The 17,868-nt window shown below is 46.1% G+C and overlaps 1 protein-coding gene across 3 annotated transcripts in view; it reads left to right on the top strand.

Annotated features, from left to right (window-relative positions):
- Positions 1 to 17,868, top strand: part of DDR1 (discoidin domain receptor tyrosine kinase 1) — a 58,377-nt gene that overhangs the window by 16,805 nt on the left and 23,704 nt on the right. For 2 of the 3 annotated variants that reach the window (XM_033141589.1, XM_033141592.1), the window contains exons 2-3: positions 14,256 to 14,396; positions 17,577 to 17,679. In XM_033141589.1, coding sequence (XP_032997480.1) covers positions 14,303 to 14,396; positions 17,577 to 17,679 — 197 coding nt within the window. In that variant the 5' untranslated portion in view covers positions 14,256 to 14,302. The remainder of the gene's footprint in view (positions 1 to 14,255; positions 14,397 to 17,576; positions 17,680 to 17,868) is intronic. The other variant, XM_033141590.1, reaches the window with a different exon arrangement.

The following is a 17,868-nucleotide window of genomic DNA, read 5'->3' as shown; positions in this document are numbered from 1 at the left end:
TTGTTGTTGTTGACGACCACTTTGGTTTTTTTATATATATAATGAAATTGCCGTATGCAAATTATTATTTTTATAAATAAAAAGACTGCTTTTAAAGTTAATCTAATTTAACAAGATTTGTATAAACCTTGTATGAGCAGATTTTGCATTAACAAAAATACCTTGAAAGTGGTTTACAAAAACCAGTATGAAATACACGTGAGAAAATATTGAATCAGACTTTGAAATCTAATAGACGTAAAATCTACCAAAATATAGATAAACCGGGCGCTCTTGAAGCTAACATATATAATAAAATCACATGACTGCGTAGGCTCGCTTCAACAAAAAAGTTTTGAATAGCTGCCAACAGAACAGCAAAAGGCACCAGGCTGATATCAATGGGTAGGGAGTTCCGGGGATGCTTCTGCCATACTAAGGAATTGATTCTTTTCAGGTGTGCAACAAACATCACCTGGCACATGATTACCAATGCAGAGGACCCCCCCTCTGCTCTGCCTCATCACCCATACTTCCAGTTTTGCACATGGGAGAGGAGCAGATGATTGGGAAATCCATGATTCTCGTGACTTCTGCTTGTAGGTGTGCGCACCAAATATCCCTGCCTTATGTGCATTCTGGAGAACTTTCTTCGGTGTTAAATGTATCCATCCCAAACTCACCTGGTGGTTTTAGGCAAAGTGCTGTCACAGCCGCTGTACCACATAATGCCACATAGGAGTAAAAACTGTTATTGTTTTGCAGTTAAAAACATTTGTTGTAGTAGTACAGCCGTACCTTGGATCCCAAACGCCTTGCGAGTGGAAAGTTTCGACTCCCGAACGGCGCAACCCCGGAAGTGAATGTTCTGGTTTGCGAAAGCTTTTTGGAACCCGAGTGACTGACATGGCTTCCGATTGGCTGCAGGAGCTTCCTTTTTAAAAAAATTTTTTATTAAACAACAAAATCATACACACATACACAGCCAATAGGAAACCGCGCCTTGGTTTCTGAAAGTTTTGGAAGTTGAACAGACTTCCGGGACAGATTCTGTTCGACTTCCAAGGTACCACTGTACAGGTTACATACGCTTCAGGTTACAAACTCCGCTAACCCAGAAATAACGCTTCAGGTTAAGAACTTTGCTTCAGGATAAGAACAGAAATCGTGCTCTGGCGGCGCAGCGGCAGCGGGAGGCCCCATTAGCTAAATTGGTGCTTCAGGTTAAGAACAGTTTCAGGTTAAGAACGGACCTCCAGAACGAATTAAGTACGTAACCAGAGGTACCACTGTAGTAGCATTTATTTACATCTAACATGTATCTTTCCCCCAAACAGCTGAAGGTGGTGTCCAAGAGTCTCCGACTCCTCACAACAGTCTTATGAGGTAGGTTAGGCTGAGAGATGGGGACTGGTGCCACCCAGTGAGCTTCATGGCTGGGTGGGAGATTTGAACCCGGGCCCTAGTCCAACACTCTAACCACAACCCCACAGTGGCTGTTGCAGGGCTTAGGGAAGGCCACCGGACAGGGACAGGACAGCAGTTGCCATTTGCTTGCCTGCTCCATTCATATGTAAAAGGCACAGGATTTTAGCCTTTTGAAAGGGATGAACGGGTAAAGGGGGAGCTAAACTTCCCTCCCGCAGCCTTAACTTCCCTTCTCAGCTCACTTCCAGTTCGAGAGGCAGACTGGCAAAAAAACAACAACAGGAGGGTAAAGAGTTCAGGCAGTGGATTTTGGTGAGGTAAAGCGAGGCAGGGAGCATAGATGTCAAGTCTCCCTTTTTTGCGGGAAACTCCCTTATTCCAAGCCGTTTCCCGCAGCTATCCCTCATTGTTGATATCCCTTAAATTTCCCTTATTTCCGGGAAGGAGAGTTGGAGTCCGGGGACTCCTTGGGTCCCTGCCTTTCTCAGCCCTGCCTGCCTGCCTGCCTGCCTACCTGACAGGACTGTTGTGGGGATTAAATGAGGACTAGGACCAGGGAGCTCCTTGGAGAAAAAGGTGGAATATAAATACCTAATAACAAACAGACAGACAGATATATAAAGAAGATAAAATAGACGAATGTTTCTTGGCAACAGGTGCTCAGATTAAGCATTGCTGCCCCTAACTGGAGGCAGAGCAGAGCCAACCTGGCCAGAAGCCATCAGTGGTCCTCTCCTCCTGCATGAATTTGCCTAATCCTTTTCTAAAGCCATCCAAGTTGGTGGCCATCGCTGCTCCCTGTGGCAGGGAGTTCCAGAGGTTAACCGTGTGCTGCGTGAATAAGTGCTTTCTTTTCTCTGCCCTGATTTCTCTTTCCTGGGAGCTCTTTCCTGGTGTAAATTAATTTGTAGCCTGGGGGGGGGGGGATTACCGCGGCGTGGACTGTCCCTGAGAACCGTAGACTGTCCCCCGGACAGGTGAGGGTGCTGATCCCTTATTTTCAAATCCGAAACTTGACAGCTATGGCAGGGAGGGTTTAGTTCCCCTGGCTTGCATGCCCTTATAGATGCTAAAATTAGACCTACCCACCTGCTTTGAAAACATGAGCCGGGCTGTCAAGTGAGGAAGCAAATACGTTCCCGCCATTGTGTCTCGCCGAGCCCTGAGATATGTTGAAGTGCTTTGAGCAACCCTAAATAATTGTGCTGTTATCCCCACTCGCTATTAACATCCAGCTGCAAAATGTGGGTATTTTGTCCAGGGCTAGTGGGGGCTTTTGCTTTCTGTTGTTGCGTGAATTTCGTTTCGAATTCTCGACAGGGATATGAGCGTCAAGGCGAACAGGTGGAGAGATCCATTGCGGGGTGGGGGGGGGGAGGGAATTGTTTCCTGTGGGCTTTATCTCTGAAGCTTCCAAATCCAGGCCCCTAATCCGACCCCTTCCCCTATTTGAAGCTAGACAGCGTCACGGTGTGAAATTCTGGGCAGTCCAAAAATGGAGTTACGAATAAACAGGATGCTGGAGCTACCTTCGCTGTAGGGCAGCAAAGGCCACCCTATGATTAGAAGGGAGCATTGCTCGGCGGTGACGCAGAAGTCACGTAATCCCACGTGGATCCCCTTATTGAATTGCTTTTCTTTTCTAAAACCGATCTCCAGGGAACGGCAGCGGTGTTAGTCATACTCAAGAGTAGACCCGTTGAAAGTAATGAACACAACTAACTTAGGCCCATTAATTACACAGGGTCTAACCAGGGTGGATTTGATTCAAATCAGTTTAAATCACAATTTAAATCACTAGTCAGTAAGACTTGATTTAAATCTTCTTCTACTTTTTAACAGAAACACTCATTCTTGCTGGTATAATCTTAATATTTACAACCAGACGAAGGTTTCATTTTTTGGAATAATAAATTTTCAGAGTAGTTTTTACAGTTAAAAGGTAAAGGGCCCCTGACCATCAGGTCTAGTCGTGTCTGACTCTGGGGTTGCGGTGCTCATCTCGCTCTATAGGCTGAGGGAGCCGGCGTTTGTCCACAGACAGCTTTCCGGGTCATGTGGGTAGCATGACTAAACTGCATCTGGCGCAATGGAACACTGTGATGGAAGCCAGAGCGCATGGAAATGATGTTTACCTTCCCGCCGCAGCGGTACCTATTTATCTATTTGCGCTGGCATGCTTTCGAACTGCTAGGTTGACAGGAGCTGGGACAGAGCAACGGGAGCTCACCCCATTGCGGGGATTCGAACCGCCAACCTTCCGATCGGCGAGCCCAAGAGGCTCAGCGGTTTAGACCACAGCGCCACCCGTGTCCCTGCTAATAAAGCAGAAAGAGCCACCGACACAAATACATTTTTACGTTAGGAACATTTCAAACAGCAAATGGGACTTACTGCACTGCAGTATAATTTGTACTGCTCAAGTGCAGCTGGCTCAGACCCCATATATTGGAATGAAGTGGATTGCTTCTCCTCTGGGTTTTACAATTTGTGCCGCGAGCCAAGATCTTAGGAACATTTATCAAACCAAATGAAGAGAAGATGAAAGAATTGGATGGAAAGGGCGATCTAATTAAACAGATGATACATATGAGCATCTAAATGCTGATTGGCGGATACTTTCACGAGGCCGGATCATGAGATATCATGTCATAATTTCAAATTCACTTCCAGCTCAGTTTTTTTTTTAAAGTATTCACTGGCTGACTCCTGGTTGACCTTGCTATACTGCAAGGAACAGAAGGAGACCACCCAAAAGTGCCCTGTGTGTGTGTGTGTGTGTGTGTGTGTGGAGGGTTAGTATCAAAGAGCACTTCCAGATTACCTGAATGAACATTTAATCTGATTTGCTTGCAGGGAGATTAGATGACTGTTGCATCAAAGCAGGTGTTATCTCACACTTTCCACTGCCACTTTCCTTATTGCAAAGCCCGGTCTTTTGGGGAAGCGGGTTTGTTGTGCGAGACCTCCCAATCGATTATAATTTTGCAACCTGAATTTGCCAGGATGTGGCTGAATCTCACTGGAAGATAGCGACAGTGAGAGCTGTTCGGCAGTGGAATTTGCTGCCAAGGAGTGTGGTGGAGTCTCCTTCTTTGGAGGTCTTTAAGCGGAGGCTTGACAGCCATCTGTCAGGAATGCTTTGATGGTGTTTCCTGCTTGGCAGGGGGTTGGACTGGATGGCCCTTGTGGTCTCTTCCAACTCTATGATTCTATGACAGTCTTGAAGCAGTTAAGATTGACAACTTTCTTACAGGCCCGTCTCCTGTGACTTTAACACTAACCTGTATATTATTATTATTTATCATTATTATCAGTTTCACAATAGAATGATTGGGGGGGGCGGAGGGTGTCCCCCGAGCATCTATATTGGGACTAATGCTTTTTTACATGTTCATAAATGGTGGAGATTGGGGATAACAGACATGGTATCCTCTGCTGGTGTGTACTACAACTCTCATAATTTCTGAACGTTAGCTGTGTTGTCTGGAGCTGATGGCTGGAGTCTGGAAACATCTGCAGAGCATCACATTTGTTACCTGCGAGCCATAAACTGGTTGCATTTGCTGATGATATCAAAGCTAGCAGATTTTGAAATTTGAAAGGAACAGCTTTTCCCACCTTCAAATAAATGGGTGCATTAAAAATAAGGGTCTGGTGAATTCTGTTTCAGTGTATCTGAAGAAGTGTGCATGCACATGAAAGCTCATACCAAGAACAAACTTGGTCTCTAAGGTGCTACTGGAAGGATTTTTTTATTTTTTATTTTGTTTTGACTATGACAGACCAACACGGCTACCTAAAAATTGAAATGTAGGTGAATTGTCGTGAGTCCTGTGTGCTTCATGTTTCTGGGTGCAAATCTGTGGTTTTAGGAATGGAAATCTGAGCTGTTCACAATACCTGTTTTTTGTGTTTCATGGTGAAACGCAAAATCCCAGAATGGAATCTGAACTTTGCAGTTGGAAATTGCACGTGACTTGACATTCCAGCAGTTGCGAGCTTCTGAAATGTGTGGCTTGCATCTGTCCTTCTGAATGCACCCATTCCTGGTTCATTTTAGCTAGAAAATGATCTGACCTTTTTGCTATAAGGGGTATTTTCATAGCCTTGTTTAATTCTTTCATCCATCCTTGTTTTCCTTCTGGGGAATGTTGTTTGCTTATGCAGTTAAGCCTGTTGCTAGAGATTGGCTTCTCTCTGTATGCGTGAAAGCTGAAGGGCAAAAGTCTAGAAAGGGAGTGGTGAGTTATGTTAAGTGGAGGTTTTTGTGTTTGAATATTGGAGAGGAGACAAGCATTTTCATTCTCTCAGCAATTTCAGTATATCTAAGAACAGAGGCGTAGGAAGGTCAGGTGGTACCCGGTGCGGAAAATTTCTTCTCCCCCCCCTGCAAAAATGGTTTTACGTTATTTCATATTTTCTTACAAAGGAATAATAACAAGTAATAATAATAAAAAACTTTTATTTATATCCCGCCCTCCCCGGCCAAAATCGGGCTCAGGGTGGCTAACATCAGATACATAACATTGGTATAAAATCAAACAATAATTAAATTACCTCCTAAAAACATCTCAGAATCAAATTAAAGTCTAATTAGATGGCTTTCCACAGGGTTAGGGTTGGGAACAGTAAGTGCTCCACTGAACTGAAATTTCAGCCTTCACGACATAGGAAAACAGCCAAGTAAACAGCTATTTTGGTGGAGGAGGGTCAAGATATTAACCGATATGCATGAAATTTCATATATAGCTATATAATCCCTAGTAAGATAAGACTTTTGGAGCAGGCATTTAAAAAAAAAAGTTTTTTATGAACCGCCCTAGTAGGGCAGTAATTGTTCCTCGATAATTTGTCACCCCCTCCATTATGGAACCTGGAGCGATCCACCCCGTTGCTACGCCCCTGCCTAAGAATTTGGCAAAAAAAAAAAAAAAAAATTAAATGCAGAGAGTTGGGTTTGGAGGAGTGTGAAGCTGCCTTTTCTTGGACCAGCAGTCTCCAGAACGGACATACAGTGGTACCTTGGTTCTCAAATGCCTTGGTTCTCAAACAACTCGGAACCCAAACACTTCAAACTCGGAAGTAAGTGTTCTGGTTTGCGAACTTTTTTCAGAAGCCAAATGTGCTCCGTTTTGGGTGTTGCACTTTCGTTTTGAGTGCCACACTTCCATTTTGAGTGTTTTGCTATTTACTTTGCGTTTTCGTTTCTGCGGCTCTTTTTTTCTTTTGTTTTTGTGACTTGAGTGGAACCTAGTTCTGCTACGGACTGATTGATTGTGTGACTGCAGTACATTGTTTATTGCTTTCGTTTTATGGCTCAGTGGTCCCTTTAGATAGTAAAATTCATGTTAAGTTGCTGTTTTAGGGGTTGTTTTTAAAAGTCTGGAACGGATTAATCCATTTTGCATTACTTTCTATGGGAAAGCACGCCTTGGTTTTGAAACGCTTTGGTTTTGGAACGGACTTCCGAAACGGATTAAGTTTGAGAACCAAGGTACCACTGTAATCAGTCCAGACTGGAAAAATGGTAGGGAAAGCTGATTGTCCCCCTGCTGTTGATACAGCTGACCACTCCGTTGTTCAAAGTGAAAGGATGCCCCCCTCCCCAACCATACTTTTTAATAGCCTGGCTGTGGATGTGGAACAATAAGGGCTTGCCTAATGGGCCATTCAGCTGGTCTGCATTTAAAATTTCCTTGGAATGCAAGTCACATTCTGCCCAAGCTGGGGTCTGGAGCCAGTTTTGCTCACCCTCACCCAGAGGACGTGAGACTTCATGGAAAGTTGGTGCTCTGGAGGGGGGAGGAGGAGGAGGAGGGATGGGTGGTTCTGTCAATTTTGGTTCTTCTCAGCTTCTCGTCTTTCCAATGTTTAGCTTACCGCACTTCCACATCGGTTTGCAATATATTTTCTTAGGGCCTTGTGAAAATTCCACACCGGTTTGTGAAATTCTTTCTTTAAACACCTTCTGAAAATGAGTGAACAAGCAAATAAATAGTACAGTATATGCATTTTTCTACATGTTAATGCAGCTGGGGACTGTACTTGGTGGGGCAACACAGCCAGATTGGGGGGGTAAAAATAAAAGAATAATAATAATTCAGGGTAATTCAGGGAAGTGCCAATTTTAAAGTACAGTGGTACCTCAGGTTACAAACTTCTTGGGTTGCAAAGTATTCAGGTTACAGACTCCATTACCCTGGAAGTAGTACCTTGGGTTAAGAACTTTACCTCAGGATGAGAACAGAAATCGCACGGCGGCAGCAGCGGGAGGCCCCATTAGCTAAAGTGGTACCTCAGGTTAAGAACGGTTTCAGGTTAAGAACGGACCTCCGGAACGAATTAAGTTCGTAACCAGAGGTACCACTGTATGGCCTTTTTGTTTGTGTTTGGTCTACGAACACTTAGGGACGTGCAAGCTGAATCAAATCTCTCCCCCATCCCTAAGAAAGAGACAGGCAGCCTTTTTTGGGGTGGGTGGGGGAGCATGGAAGGGGGAAGAGTGGGAGATAAATTTAATAAATAAAACCAGAGATTAAAGGGCCTGGGCCTCCGTCGCAGCCTCCGATCGCTTCCCTTGAGCAGGGACCCACGATGACGTCCGGCTCTATAGCCTGTTTAATATAATGGTTAATTCTCTGCTGGCAGGGAGTCAGGACTGTAGGGCATCCACAGAGCTTTGCAGCTCTCCACAGCAGGCCAGTTAAGCTGGGCTGGCACTGGGATCCCAGCTGCCGGGCATTCTTGCCTACATAGCTGGGATTCCTTGCCTTCCTTACCCCTTCAGCGCATTTTGCGGGTTTTTTTTCCCTTTCTTTCTCCAGGAGGCCCTGGGGGATCTCTGGGTTGCAGGGGGTTAAAAACCAGCTGGGCGACATGAGGACACCCTCAGCTGCTGACAGGAGCTGGAGGTGGAGTGGGGTGGGCAAGGGGGGACAGCAGCAGCAGCACCCCAATTTGTTATCTGACGGACGTCCCTGCAGGGGATCCCCTTTAATCCCTCCGAGGCTTAATATGAGCCAGAGTTTAGCCCCATAACATGTTTTTAATGTTTAGAGTTCAGCCCAAGGCCACCATTTCAGGTTTAAGTAGATTTCAGTGGCGGGTTGGTGGGGAGACTCATAGCAAAGTTCAGTGGCCTGCTCTCGGGTATATATTTGTGGTTTCTCTGCACGGTTCAATTTCCCCCTCCTTATCAGTAATAATGGCGATCGTGATATAATAGATAGAATCATCCTCAACAACAAAAACAACAACAACAACAACAACAACATTCTACTTCTTCTCCAACCTGCTCTTGGACATATTCACAGCTTTTACACTGTTCTAAAAATGTTATTATTATTACTACAGTGGAACCTCGGAAGCTGAACGCTTTTGAACTCGAACGTTTCCGCTCCTGAGCGATCGAAACCCAGAAGTGATTGTTCCGGTTTCCGAACAATTTCCGGAAGCTGAACATCTGCCATGGCTCCCGTGGCTTCCAATTGGCCGCAGGACGCTCCTGCAGCCAATCAGAAGCTGCGCCTTGGTTTTCGAACTGTTCCGGGAGTCAAACGGACTCCAGGAACGAATTAAATTTGAAAACCAAGGTACGCCTGTATTATTAACACTTCTTTCATTTAGGACACTTATAACTCCAGATTCTCTATTTCCCCCCCCTTGCAATTTATCTTCACAACAACCCTGTGAGGTAGCTTAGGTTGGGCACAGTGATGGTTGCTAGCCCAAACTTCAAGCAATGAACTTCAGAGCTGATTCAGGATTTTTGTTGTTTGTTTGTTGGGGTTTCTGCCTTACAGTTTTCAGCGTTATAGGTTCTCCAGAGAAGAATCACATTAAGGACAGTGTTCTGCCTCCTGCTTCCTCTGAAATCTGGAATGGAGAACCTGTGGCTGCTTCCAACTCCCATCAGCTCCATGGTAAAGGACGATGGAAGTTGAAGTCCAGCAATACACCCCTGCTTTAAACAGACTCATTCCTTTCCAGCCTTAGGGCCTAGTGAAACAACACTAAAGGAAAGCATTTTTTGTACATGGGATGAGTGCATCTCCCTCACTACTTGATACCATTGCATATCCGGGATCATTTGTTATTTGTTTGCATGTTTATTAGGGTCGCCATATGCCCAGAATTTCCCGGACATAGTCGGAGTATGGCAGTCGGAAGCAGTGTCCAGGTGGAAATTGCTGACATGTCTGTGGGAAATATGGCAACCCATGTCAGAAGTCTAGATTTTGCCGAAGTTCCTTAAAAACAGCTCAAAAACTTTATTATTTTTTTAAATTTTGCAAAATAAAAATGAGAAGCTCAACAACTTTGGCAAAAAAGAAATAAAGCTCAACAATGTTTGTGTCGGGATTTTCACTTTTTGAAATATGGGAACCCTAATGTTTATAAACCACATTTCCGTATAATACACTGCAAGGCGGCATCCAACCGAGAAACACAAAGGGCTGCGTTAAAAACAACAAGAATGGCAGGTGTCAGTTTAACCTGAGGGAAACGAAAGGTGTGAGTGGCTTCTTGGCTGGGGGGGCACCCCAAAGTTTCCCATAGCCCCTCAACCCCCTCCTGATTCATACCCATGGGAGACGTCCCATAGAATCGTAGAACTGAGGCTCATCTGGTCCAACATGTTCAAACTATTTGCCTTACTAACCCAGATTTGTCTATATGTACTGGTATTTGCTCTCCAGGGTTTGGGACAGGATCTTTCCCTCCAGGTCTGAGACCTTCTGCATGCAAACATCTGCCCCACTGTGTGCTATAATAGGTCCATTTTTTTAAATGGGGGCGGTCGTTGTAGAAGGTCTGAAAATTTCCCGGCCCTGGAGTGTGGCAGTTTCTTTGATTCTTCTCCTAGATATGGGATTCTTCCTCCCCGTTGAATCCGAAGAGGGGTGTCCCCGATCAATGCCTTGATTCATCCCCCTTTTCCCTTTCACTTTGTCACCCCCTCGCCTCACGGCCTGTCAGCTGCTGTTTACTAGCCTTAGATCAAGGCAGCTGTTGGGACATTCCAGCAAAGGATTGTGGGAGCAGCTGGCCTACAGCCCTTTCACCCCCACCCACCCCCCACTTCACCCACCACCCCCAACCTACTGGTCAAGAAACAGTGGGGCGGGGTGGGAGTGCGGCCTAGGTTCCTAGGAAACAGATTTGGATTCTGTTTCTTTGGGACGCTGCGCCGAGTTAGTGGAGTGTTTATTTGGAACATTTTCCCCTCACAATAGGAGAACGTCTTATGAGGGAACGCTCTTTGAAATGCCCCGTGTCTTGTAGAGTGTGCATACTCTGATAATTAAGCAATTCAAGTCACTCATTAACTGGGAATGATTTGGCCTCTGCCTTTGAGCCAGTTGCCCACACGTTTGGGGATAGTGCATTTCCAGAAACAGAGGCACTGATGGTGCTTCAGAATGGCTTGTTTATTGAGCATTCATCCTGATTCATTTGCAGGAAGAGATTAGACGACCGTTCGCTATTTTTCGTTCTGATTTTGTGTGTGTGTGGGGGGGGAGTTAGATGATGTTGCATCAAAGCAAGTGTCAACGGGCCTTGTGTCTCGCTGCCTTTCCCCCTTCCCACTATTGCGAAAAGTCTGAATTTTGGGTGGGTGGGTTTGTTGCGTGAGACCTCCCAGTCAGCCATAATTGCACAACCTGAATCTGCTAAGTCTGTAATTCGAAACAGTGTCAGCCTCAGGCCTGTCTGGATCCCACAGCGCTGAGGACTTAAAACTGACCAGCGGTGGTAAAATCCATATGTGTTTGTGTGTGTTAATTCTTTGCCTCAAAGCTTTCGCAATCTGGATCCTTCTCCCTCCAGAGATGATTCTTTTCCTGAGGAGGAAAGTCCCCATTTTGCGGGAGTTACCTGGCCCGCACCCAATTGCATGTCTAGGATAGTCAGATGAACATGTCATACAAACTGTGTAGAAATATTGGTTCTGAAGCAAGTGTTTCGAACTGCCCTTTGGGGGCTGAGGCACACGGAGCCCAAAAATGCCTACTCAGATATATTTGAATTTTGATTTAGATAGATAGATAGATAGATAGATAGATAGATAGATAGATAGATAGATTATAGAGTGCAGTGACTTCTATAGCCAAAAACAGCACCACATAGGCAAACATGGGGTGGGGAGATGTAGAAACAGACCCCAAGAAGTACAATAAATATTTAGGGAGAAAGAAGCTACCTCAGGATGGGACCCTCAGAAGAAAGACCATTGAAGACTGAGCATGCTAAGTGTCCACAGAAAGTCATTGAGAAGAAGAAGAAAAAGATAGATAAACTGGTGGAATGGGAATGAAATGAAGTATCCTAGAATGGGACATAGCTGACTGGCGGGTACCCTGAACTGGAGTGCCCCGCATTGCCTCATTTTGTTTTGCTTGTCATCACTTTTACGTTGAAACGGCTTGATCGGGGCCTCTGTCAGAGGTCCAGTTGTATTACTCAAGAGCCCTCAAACTGCTCATGACGTAAATCAATAGGGTTGGGGTACCCACCAGTTGATGAATCAAATGTTGTCAATTGACTGTCCTTTAATGACCACGGTCAACTATTATCAAATAATCTGAGGCTGCCGTTGGGCAGGTGCTGCTCCAGCGTTTTAATTTCATTGCTTAATTGCATCTGACAGCACATGCGGTAGGGGTGTGTTTGTGTGTGCGCTGGCTCTTTCCTCCCCAGTTTCCTGCAGATTCGTCTTGCTCTGCACTATTAGCACAAAACTAGATGTTACTAGCAAAAATGTGTGTTTCTGAATCCCAATGCTTTGTTGCTGGCGGCTGGTGGGGGAAGGACCTGTTTAGAGCAGAGATGAGGATGGAGAGTGGGGAGACAGTGGGGTTTGTGGTCTGGGGAGGGAGTGCTGGCTTAGGAGAGGCCTGGGGGACATTTCCTTCTTCCTGTGCATGGTCTGAAAAAAGACACATTGGGTGGAAGCCTTGCTGAAGCTAAGTACCTGGGTGAATATCCACCAGGGAGCGCAAGGCTGACTTGGACAATGGGAGAAATCAGCAGCCTATAAATGCAATTAAAACCCCCCACAACCAATTGGCTCACGAAACACTTCCTCTTATCTTGGGTTCCAGGTATATACTTACCCTTGCAAATACGGAGTGGGGGAAATGGCAGGTGGAGACAGAGCTAAGTGCTGTTTTCTCCCCACCCATTCTAAACTGCTCCCCAGAATTGCTTTTCACAATCAAAGCAACAATTGGGACTTAAAAGTATTTGTTTTCATGGAATACCTGCTTTGGCCCTTTGCCATTTTATAGCTGCTATTTTGCACGTTTCATTTCTGTAATTATACCTTTTTTTTTTCCAAAACGTGTCTCCTTGGTCTGCCCTGGAAGCTCCAAGATAATAACCAATATCACTCTGACCTCAGCCAGTCCCCCACTTATCTGAAGAAGTGTGCATGCACACGAAAGCTCATACCAAGAACAAACTCAGTTGGTCTCTAAGGTGCTACTGGAAAGAATTTTCTATTTTGTTTAGTCCCCCACTTGTTTGCCTTTTTACTTAAAACTCCTCCAGGGGGTGGTACTAGCTGCCAGCTTCCTCCTCTGTAGTCTCAGTGTTGCATTTGTAGAAATCAACAGGTTTGAGGATGGGACACACCTAGAATTAGTTGACTCCTGTCTGTCCTCTAGCCACCTTACCTGTCCCAATGGGCACCAGCCAACGCTGCCTTAAACCATGGTTTGTCATTGGCTTACAACTCATGGCTTGCTAGGTACATTCAGCTACGTTTTACGTGGGTGGCGCTGTGGTCTAAACCACTGAGCCTCTTGGGCTTGCCGATCAGAAGGTCAGCGGTTCGAATCCCACGACGGGGTGAGCTCCCGTTGCTCTGTCCCAGCTCCTGCCAACCTAGCAGTTTGAAAGCACACCAGTGCAAGTAGATAAATAGGTACCACTCTGGTGCGAAGGTAAACAGCGTCTTCGTGCGCTCTGGCTTCCGTCATGGTGTCTCGTTGCACCAGAAGTGGTTTAGTCATGCTGGCTACATGACCCGGAAAGCTGCCTGTGGACAAATGCCGGCTCCCTCGGCCTGAAAAGCGAGATGAGCACCGCAACCCCATAGTTGCCTTTGACTGGACTTAACCGTCCAGAGGTCCTTTACCTTTACTTAGAGCAGGCTCATTGAAATTAACGGTTACAGTCAAGTTAGGTTCATTGATTTCAGTGGGTCTCCTCTAACGGAAACTCAGTTGAGTGCCACCCGATGAGTCTGGATTTGGACATCACACAAAGCCAAGCTTAATTGTGGCTTCTTGGTTTGTTTCTCTTGCAGAGTGAAACAGGAGCGAACGGGCAGCGTACTGCTAATTCGCAATGAACAATGGTCAGACAGCAGCCCCAGTTCTAATAAATAGTGGCATTGTTTGACTCCATTGAACATATCTCCTCAATAGCTGACCTAAGTCACCAACTGAGTTATTTATTTTTTTATAGTCTGGTCAGACACTCGTTCCTGTAAATCAGCCTTGGGGTCTCCCAAATGCACCGAGTTCGCTCAACCACAAATTTGGCATCTGGCCTTTCTGCCTGTGATAATCACGTGTTTTTGCTGCTGTCAGTGTGTCAGCGCCAGTCCCTTCTGGCCTGAATAGGGAAGCCAGGACAATGGCAGGATACTGGTGACTCCTGAGCATGGAATGTGTGCTATTCACTAGCACAGAGAAAGTGCCTGACCCTGGGAAGAGGAGGAGGAGGAGGGTTGCCCATTCATGTTGAGTCACCTTGGTGTTGTACTCTGCTATCTGTGTGAGACCCGCATGTGGTTAACTGCTGTTATCTACTTTTTTTTTTTTTTTGCAAACAAGGCATGAAGACTCAACTGTCGGTGTAATAATTGCAGAGCCCAGATAGCATGGTGGGACTCGCAGCACTTTGCTTGCTGCTCTCAGCGTCTCTTGGTGCCTCGGAGTTGGAAGAGCACTTTGATCCAGGTGAGTTGGATCCAGGTGAGAAAGGCTGTGGCCTGTTGGTTGAGGAAGAGTTTGGATTTGATATCCCGCTAACAAAGCGGCTAACATTCTCCTTCCCCTTCCTCCCCCCCAACAAACACTCTGTGAGGTGAGTGGGGCTGAGAGACTTCAGAGAAGCGTGACTAGCCCAAGGTCACCCAGCAGCTGCATGTGGAGGAGCGGGGACGCGAACCCGGTTCACCAGATTATGAGTCCACCGCTCTTAACCACTACAGCACACTGGAGGGTTCCTTGGTGAGGTGCTGAAATGTGGTTCGGAAGGAGCACCGAGCTTACGGGATTTTCTTGGGCAGAAGTGATGGAGATATGAAGGGCGGGCGAGAGGGCAAGGCCAAGTTTAAGATGTAGAGCGAAGCAAGGAAAAAGGAACTTAGGGCAAGGTTTTTAGGGGGCTGTTGCCAAACTGCCATCTGGTGGACCTTTCTTCTACGTTGGTTAATCCCCAACATAGTTTTGTCCGATTCTTCTATATCTTATTCCCGATGCACAGATGTGAGAGCCGTTGGTTGCTCATGAAACCAAAATGGTGCCATCTTTGCACATGAGAGGGAGGAGAAAACTCTGGAAGCAGCCTAATGGGGAACGAGCACCCTCTGTGGCCATGGAATGTTGAGGGGGGGGGTAGACAAAATGGAGTATCTCGGAGAAGGGCATGGCTGGCCGAATGGAACAGTAAATAGGAGCACTCTACACTGCAACATTTTGTTGCAGCTTCCACTCGTAAGGATAATATCTATCTATCCATCATCTATCTATCTCTATCTATCTATCTATCTATCTATCTATCTATCTATCTATCTATCATCTTATCTGTTTCCTGCAGGTCAGGAGTGGGGAACCTGTGGCCCTCCAGATGTTGTTGGACTCCAGTTCCTATCGGCCCCAGCCAGCCTGGCAAATGGACAGGGATGACGGCCGTCGTAGTCCAATGACACCTGAAGGGCCAAAAGTTCCCCACCCTCTCTGCACGTGAAATAACCTTCATCTTCACATCTTGCAGCAGTGGATTCTACATAGGATTTCCATATTGTGCAAGGAAGTCCTCCTCCTTGCTGTTGTTGTCTGTTCTGAATTACCTGTTTCATTCTGTGCCCCAAAATTCTAGCATCACCAGAGGAGATTTAAGAAATTAAAATAGAACCTCTAGTCGTTTTCTCCACACCATTCATAATATTACCAACTTCTAACATATCACATTTTAATTTGGGGGGGGGGGTGTAAACTGAAAATCCCCAAGTGCTTTAGCCCTTCCCTCAAAGGGACTGTGCTTCAGGCCAGCCTTATTATTTTGGTTAGCTTACCCTTTTCTGCCCCTTTCACCAACCCTGTGATTTCCCATTTGAAATGGAGCATCAGCACAGCATATAGGATTCCAAAATGGGACTACATTATACATAATATATGAAGGGGAGTATTGTGATGCTGGGAGTTTTATCGTCTCTGTCTTCCCTCATCACCCCTAGCATGGAATTTGCCCTTCTGGCTATATTCCAGAGTATCACAAAGTGTTCCAGACAACAGAACATTGAGCTGAAAGCTTGCAGAACATTAACAGAATGTTAAAACTTAGTGTGTCTCGAGAAAAGGACATAGCTGGGGCGTCCATCCCTTGTGTGTGAAATTAGAGCACCCTCTGGTGGAAGTCGTTGACATCCGGTACTGAGTGTTCTGCTTTCTGTAGGTAGGACAGTAAAAAAAGGTAAAGGACCCCTGGACGGTTAAGTCCAGTCAAAAGCGACTATGGGGTTGCGGTGCTCATCTCGCTTTCAGGCCGAGGGAGCCTGTGTTTGTCCACAGACAGCTTTCCAGGTCGTGCAGCCAGCATGACTAAACCGCTTCTGGCACAACGGAACACCGTAACGGAAGCCAGAGCGCACGGAAACGCCGTTTACCTTCCCGCCAGAGCGGTACCAACTGAACCTCAGGAGGCTTGACACCTCAGAGGATCTCAGTGACTGAGATGGAGCATATGGAAACAGGAAGTCCCTAAGGTACTTTGAGCCCAAGTTGTTTAGGGCTTTGTGGATTAACACAAGCACCTTGAAACAGGCCTGGTAGCAAACAGACAGACAAAATGAGTTTCGATATACAGGGCTCAACCCTGTGAAAGTTTACTCAGATGTAAGTCTCACCTTTTTCTTAGCGGGGCATATTCCCAGGATACACAGGATAAACTGAGAATATAGACTGAGAGAACAGCTTAATTCAACACAGGATGGTGCTAGAATGTGGCTGGCATGTTTTTATGGTGGCGGCCATCTTTTTCTGCCATACCCCCCCCACCCCCCAATTTTCAGTATCTATGCAAGCCTGCCTTCTGGGGTTGTCAGGCCTTGTTATAAGAGGGGACATGTTAAGAAGGGAATATGGTAGTGCATGGTGTAGAGAAAGTGGATAGGAATAGGTTCTCCTCTCACTTGTCTCATAATACTAGCGCTTGGGGCTATACAATGAAGCTGAATATTGGAAGTTCCAGGACGGACAAAAGGAAGTGTTTCTTCACACAGAACAGGGTTAAGCTATGGAACTCACTCCCACAAGAAGCAGTGATGGGCACCAGCTTGGAGCTCTGCTGCGTTGGTGCCGATCGTTCATTTCATAGTCATCTGGTTGCCCACTGTAGGGGGCAAAGGATTCTGGTATAGATGGGTCCCTTTGTCCTGATCTGGCAGAGTTCTTCTTACATTCTCAAGTCTCATTAAAAGCATTCCATCCTAGGTTAACTTGCAACCCATTGATTTCAATGTGACATATTATAATTGATGTTATGCGGATCAGGCCAGTATTAAAGGTAAAAGTACCCCTGACCGATATGTCCAGTCACGGATGACTCTGGGGTTGCGGAGCTCATCTCGCTTTATTGGCCAAGGGAGCCGGCGTTTGTCCATAGACAGCTTCTGGGTCATGTGGCCAGAATGACTAAGCCGCTTCTGGCGAAACCAGAGCAGCGCACGGAAACGCCGTTTACCTTCCCGCCGGAGCGGTCCCTATTTATCTACTTGCTTTTGAACGGCTAGGTTGGCAGGGGCATAATTGGTTTCATGCGGATCAGGCCAGTATTAATAGCTCATAATTTTTGCAGAGGGGTGTGTGTAACTGGGGATGTAAAAGTGTCGTATTTGCTCTTCATTCTCTCACTTCCTTCCCCCTTTGCAGCTAAGTGCCGCTATGCATTGGGCATGCAGGATCGCACCATCCCGGATGAGGCCCTCTCAGCCTCCAGCTCGTGGTCTGACTCGACGGCCGCCAAACACAGCAGGTGATGATGGCCTTTGAAATGTAAAATCTGTAACTCTCCCCCCCCCCCCGCCCTGCGGTTGTACAATACATCGCAGTTGTACACCCCCTTCATAGACCTGATGATGGCTTTTGACCTGGTCAGCTGGAAAGGGCTCTTCTTGTGCTAAGGGGAATTAGATGTGATTTGTGAAATCTGCCCTTGCCCAAA

Source organism: Lacerta agilis, chromosome 2 (assembly GCF_009819535.1).
Source record: "Lacerta agilis isolate rLacAgi1 chromosome 2, rLacAgi1.pri, whole genome shotgun sequence".
In the NCBI taxonomy this organism is placed as follows: domain Eukaryota; kingdom Metazoa; phylum Chordata; class Lepidosauria; order Squamata; family Lacertidae; genus Lacerta; species Lacerta agilis.
Note: the sequence above shows the minus strand (reverse complement) of the source record. Positions and strands in the feature narration are given on the sequence as shown.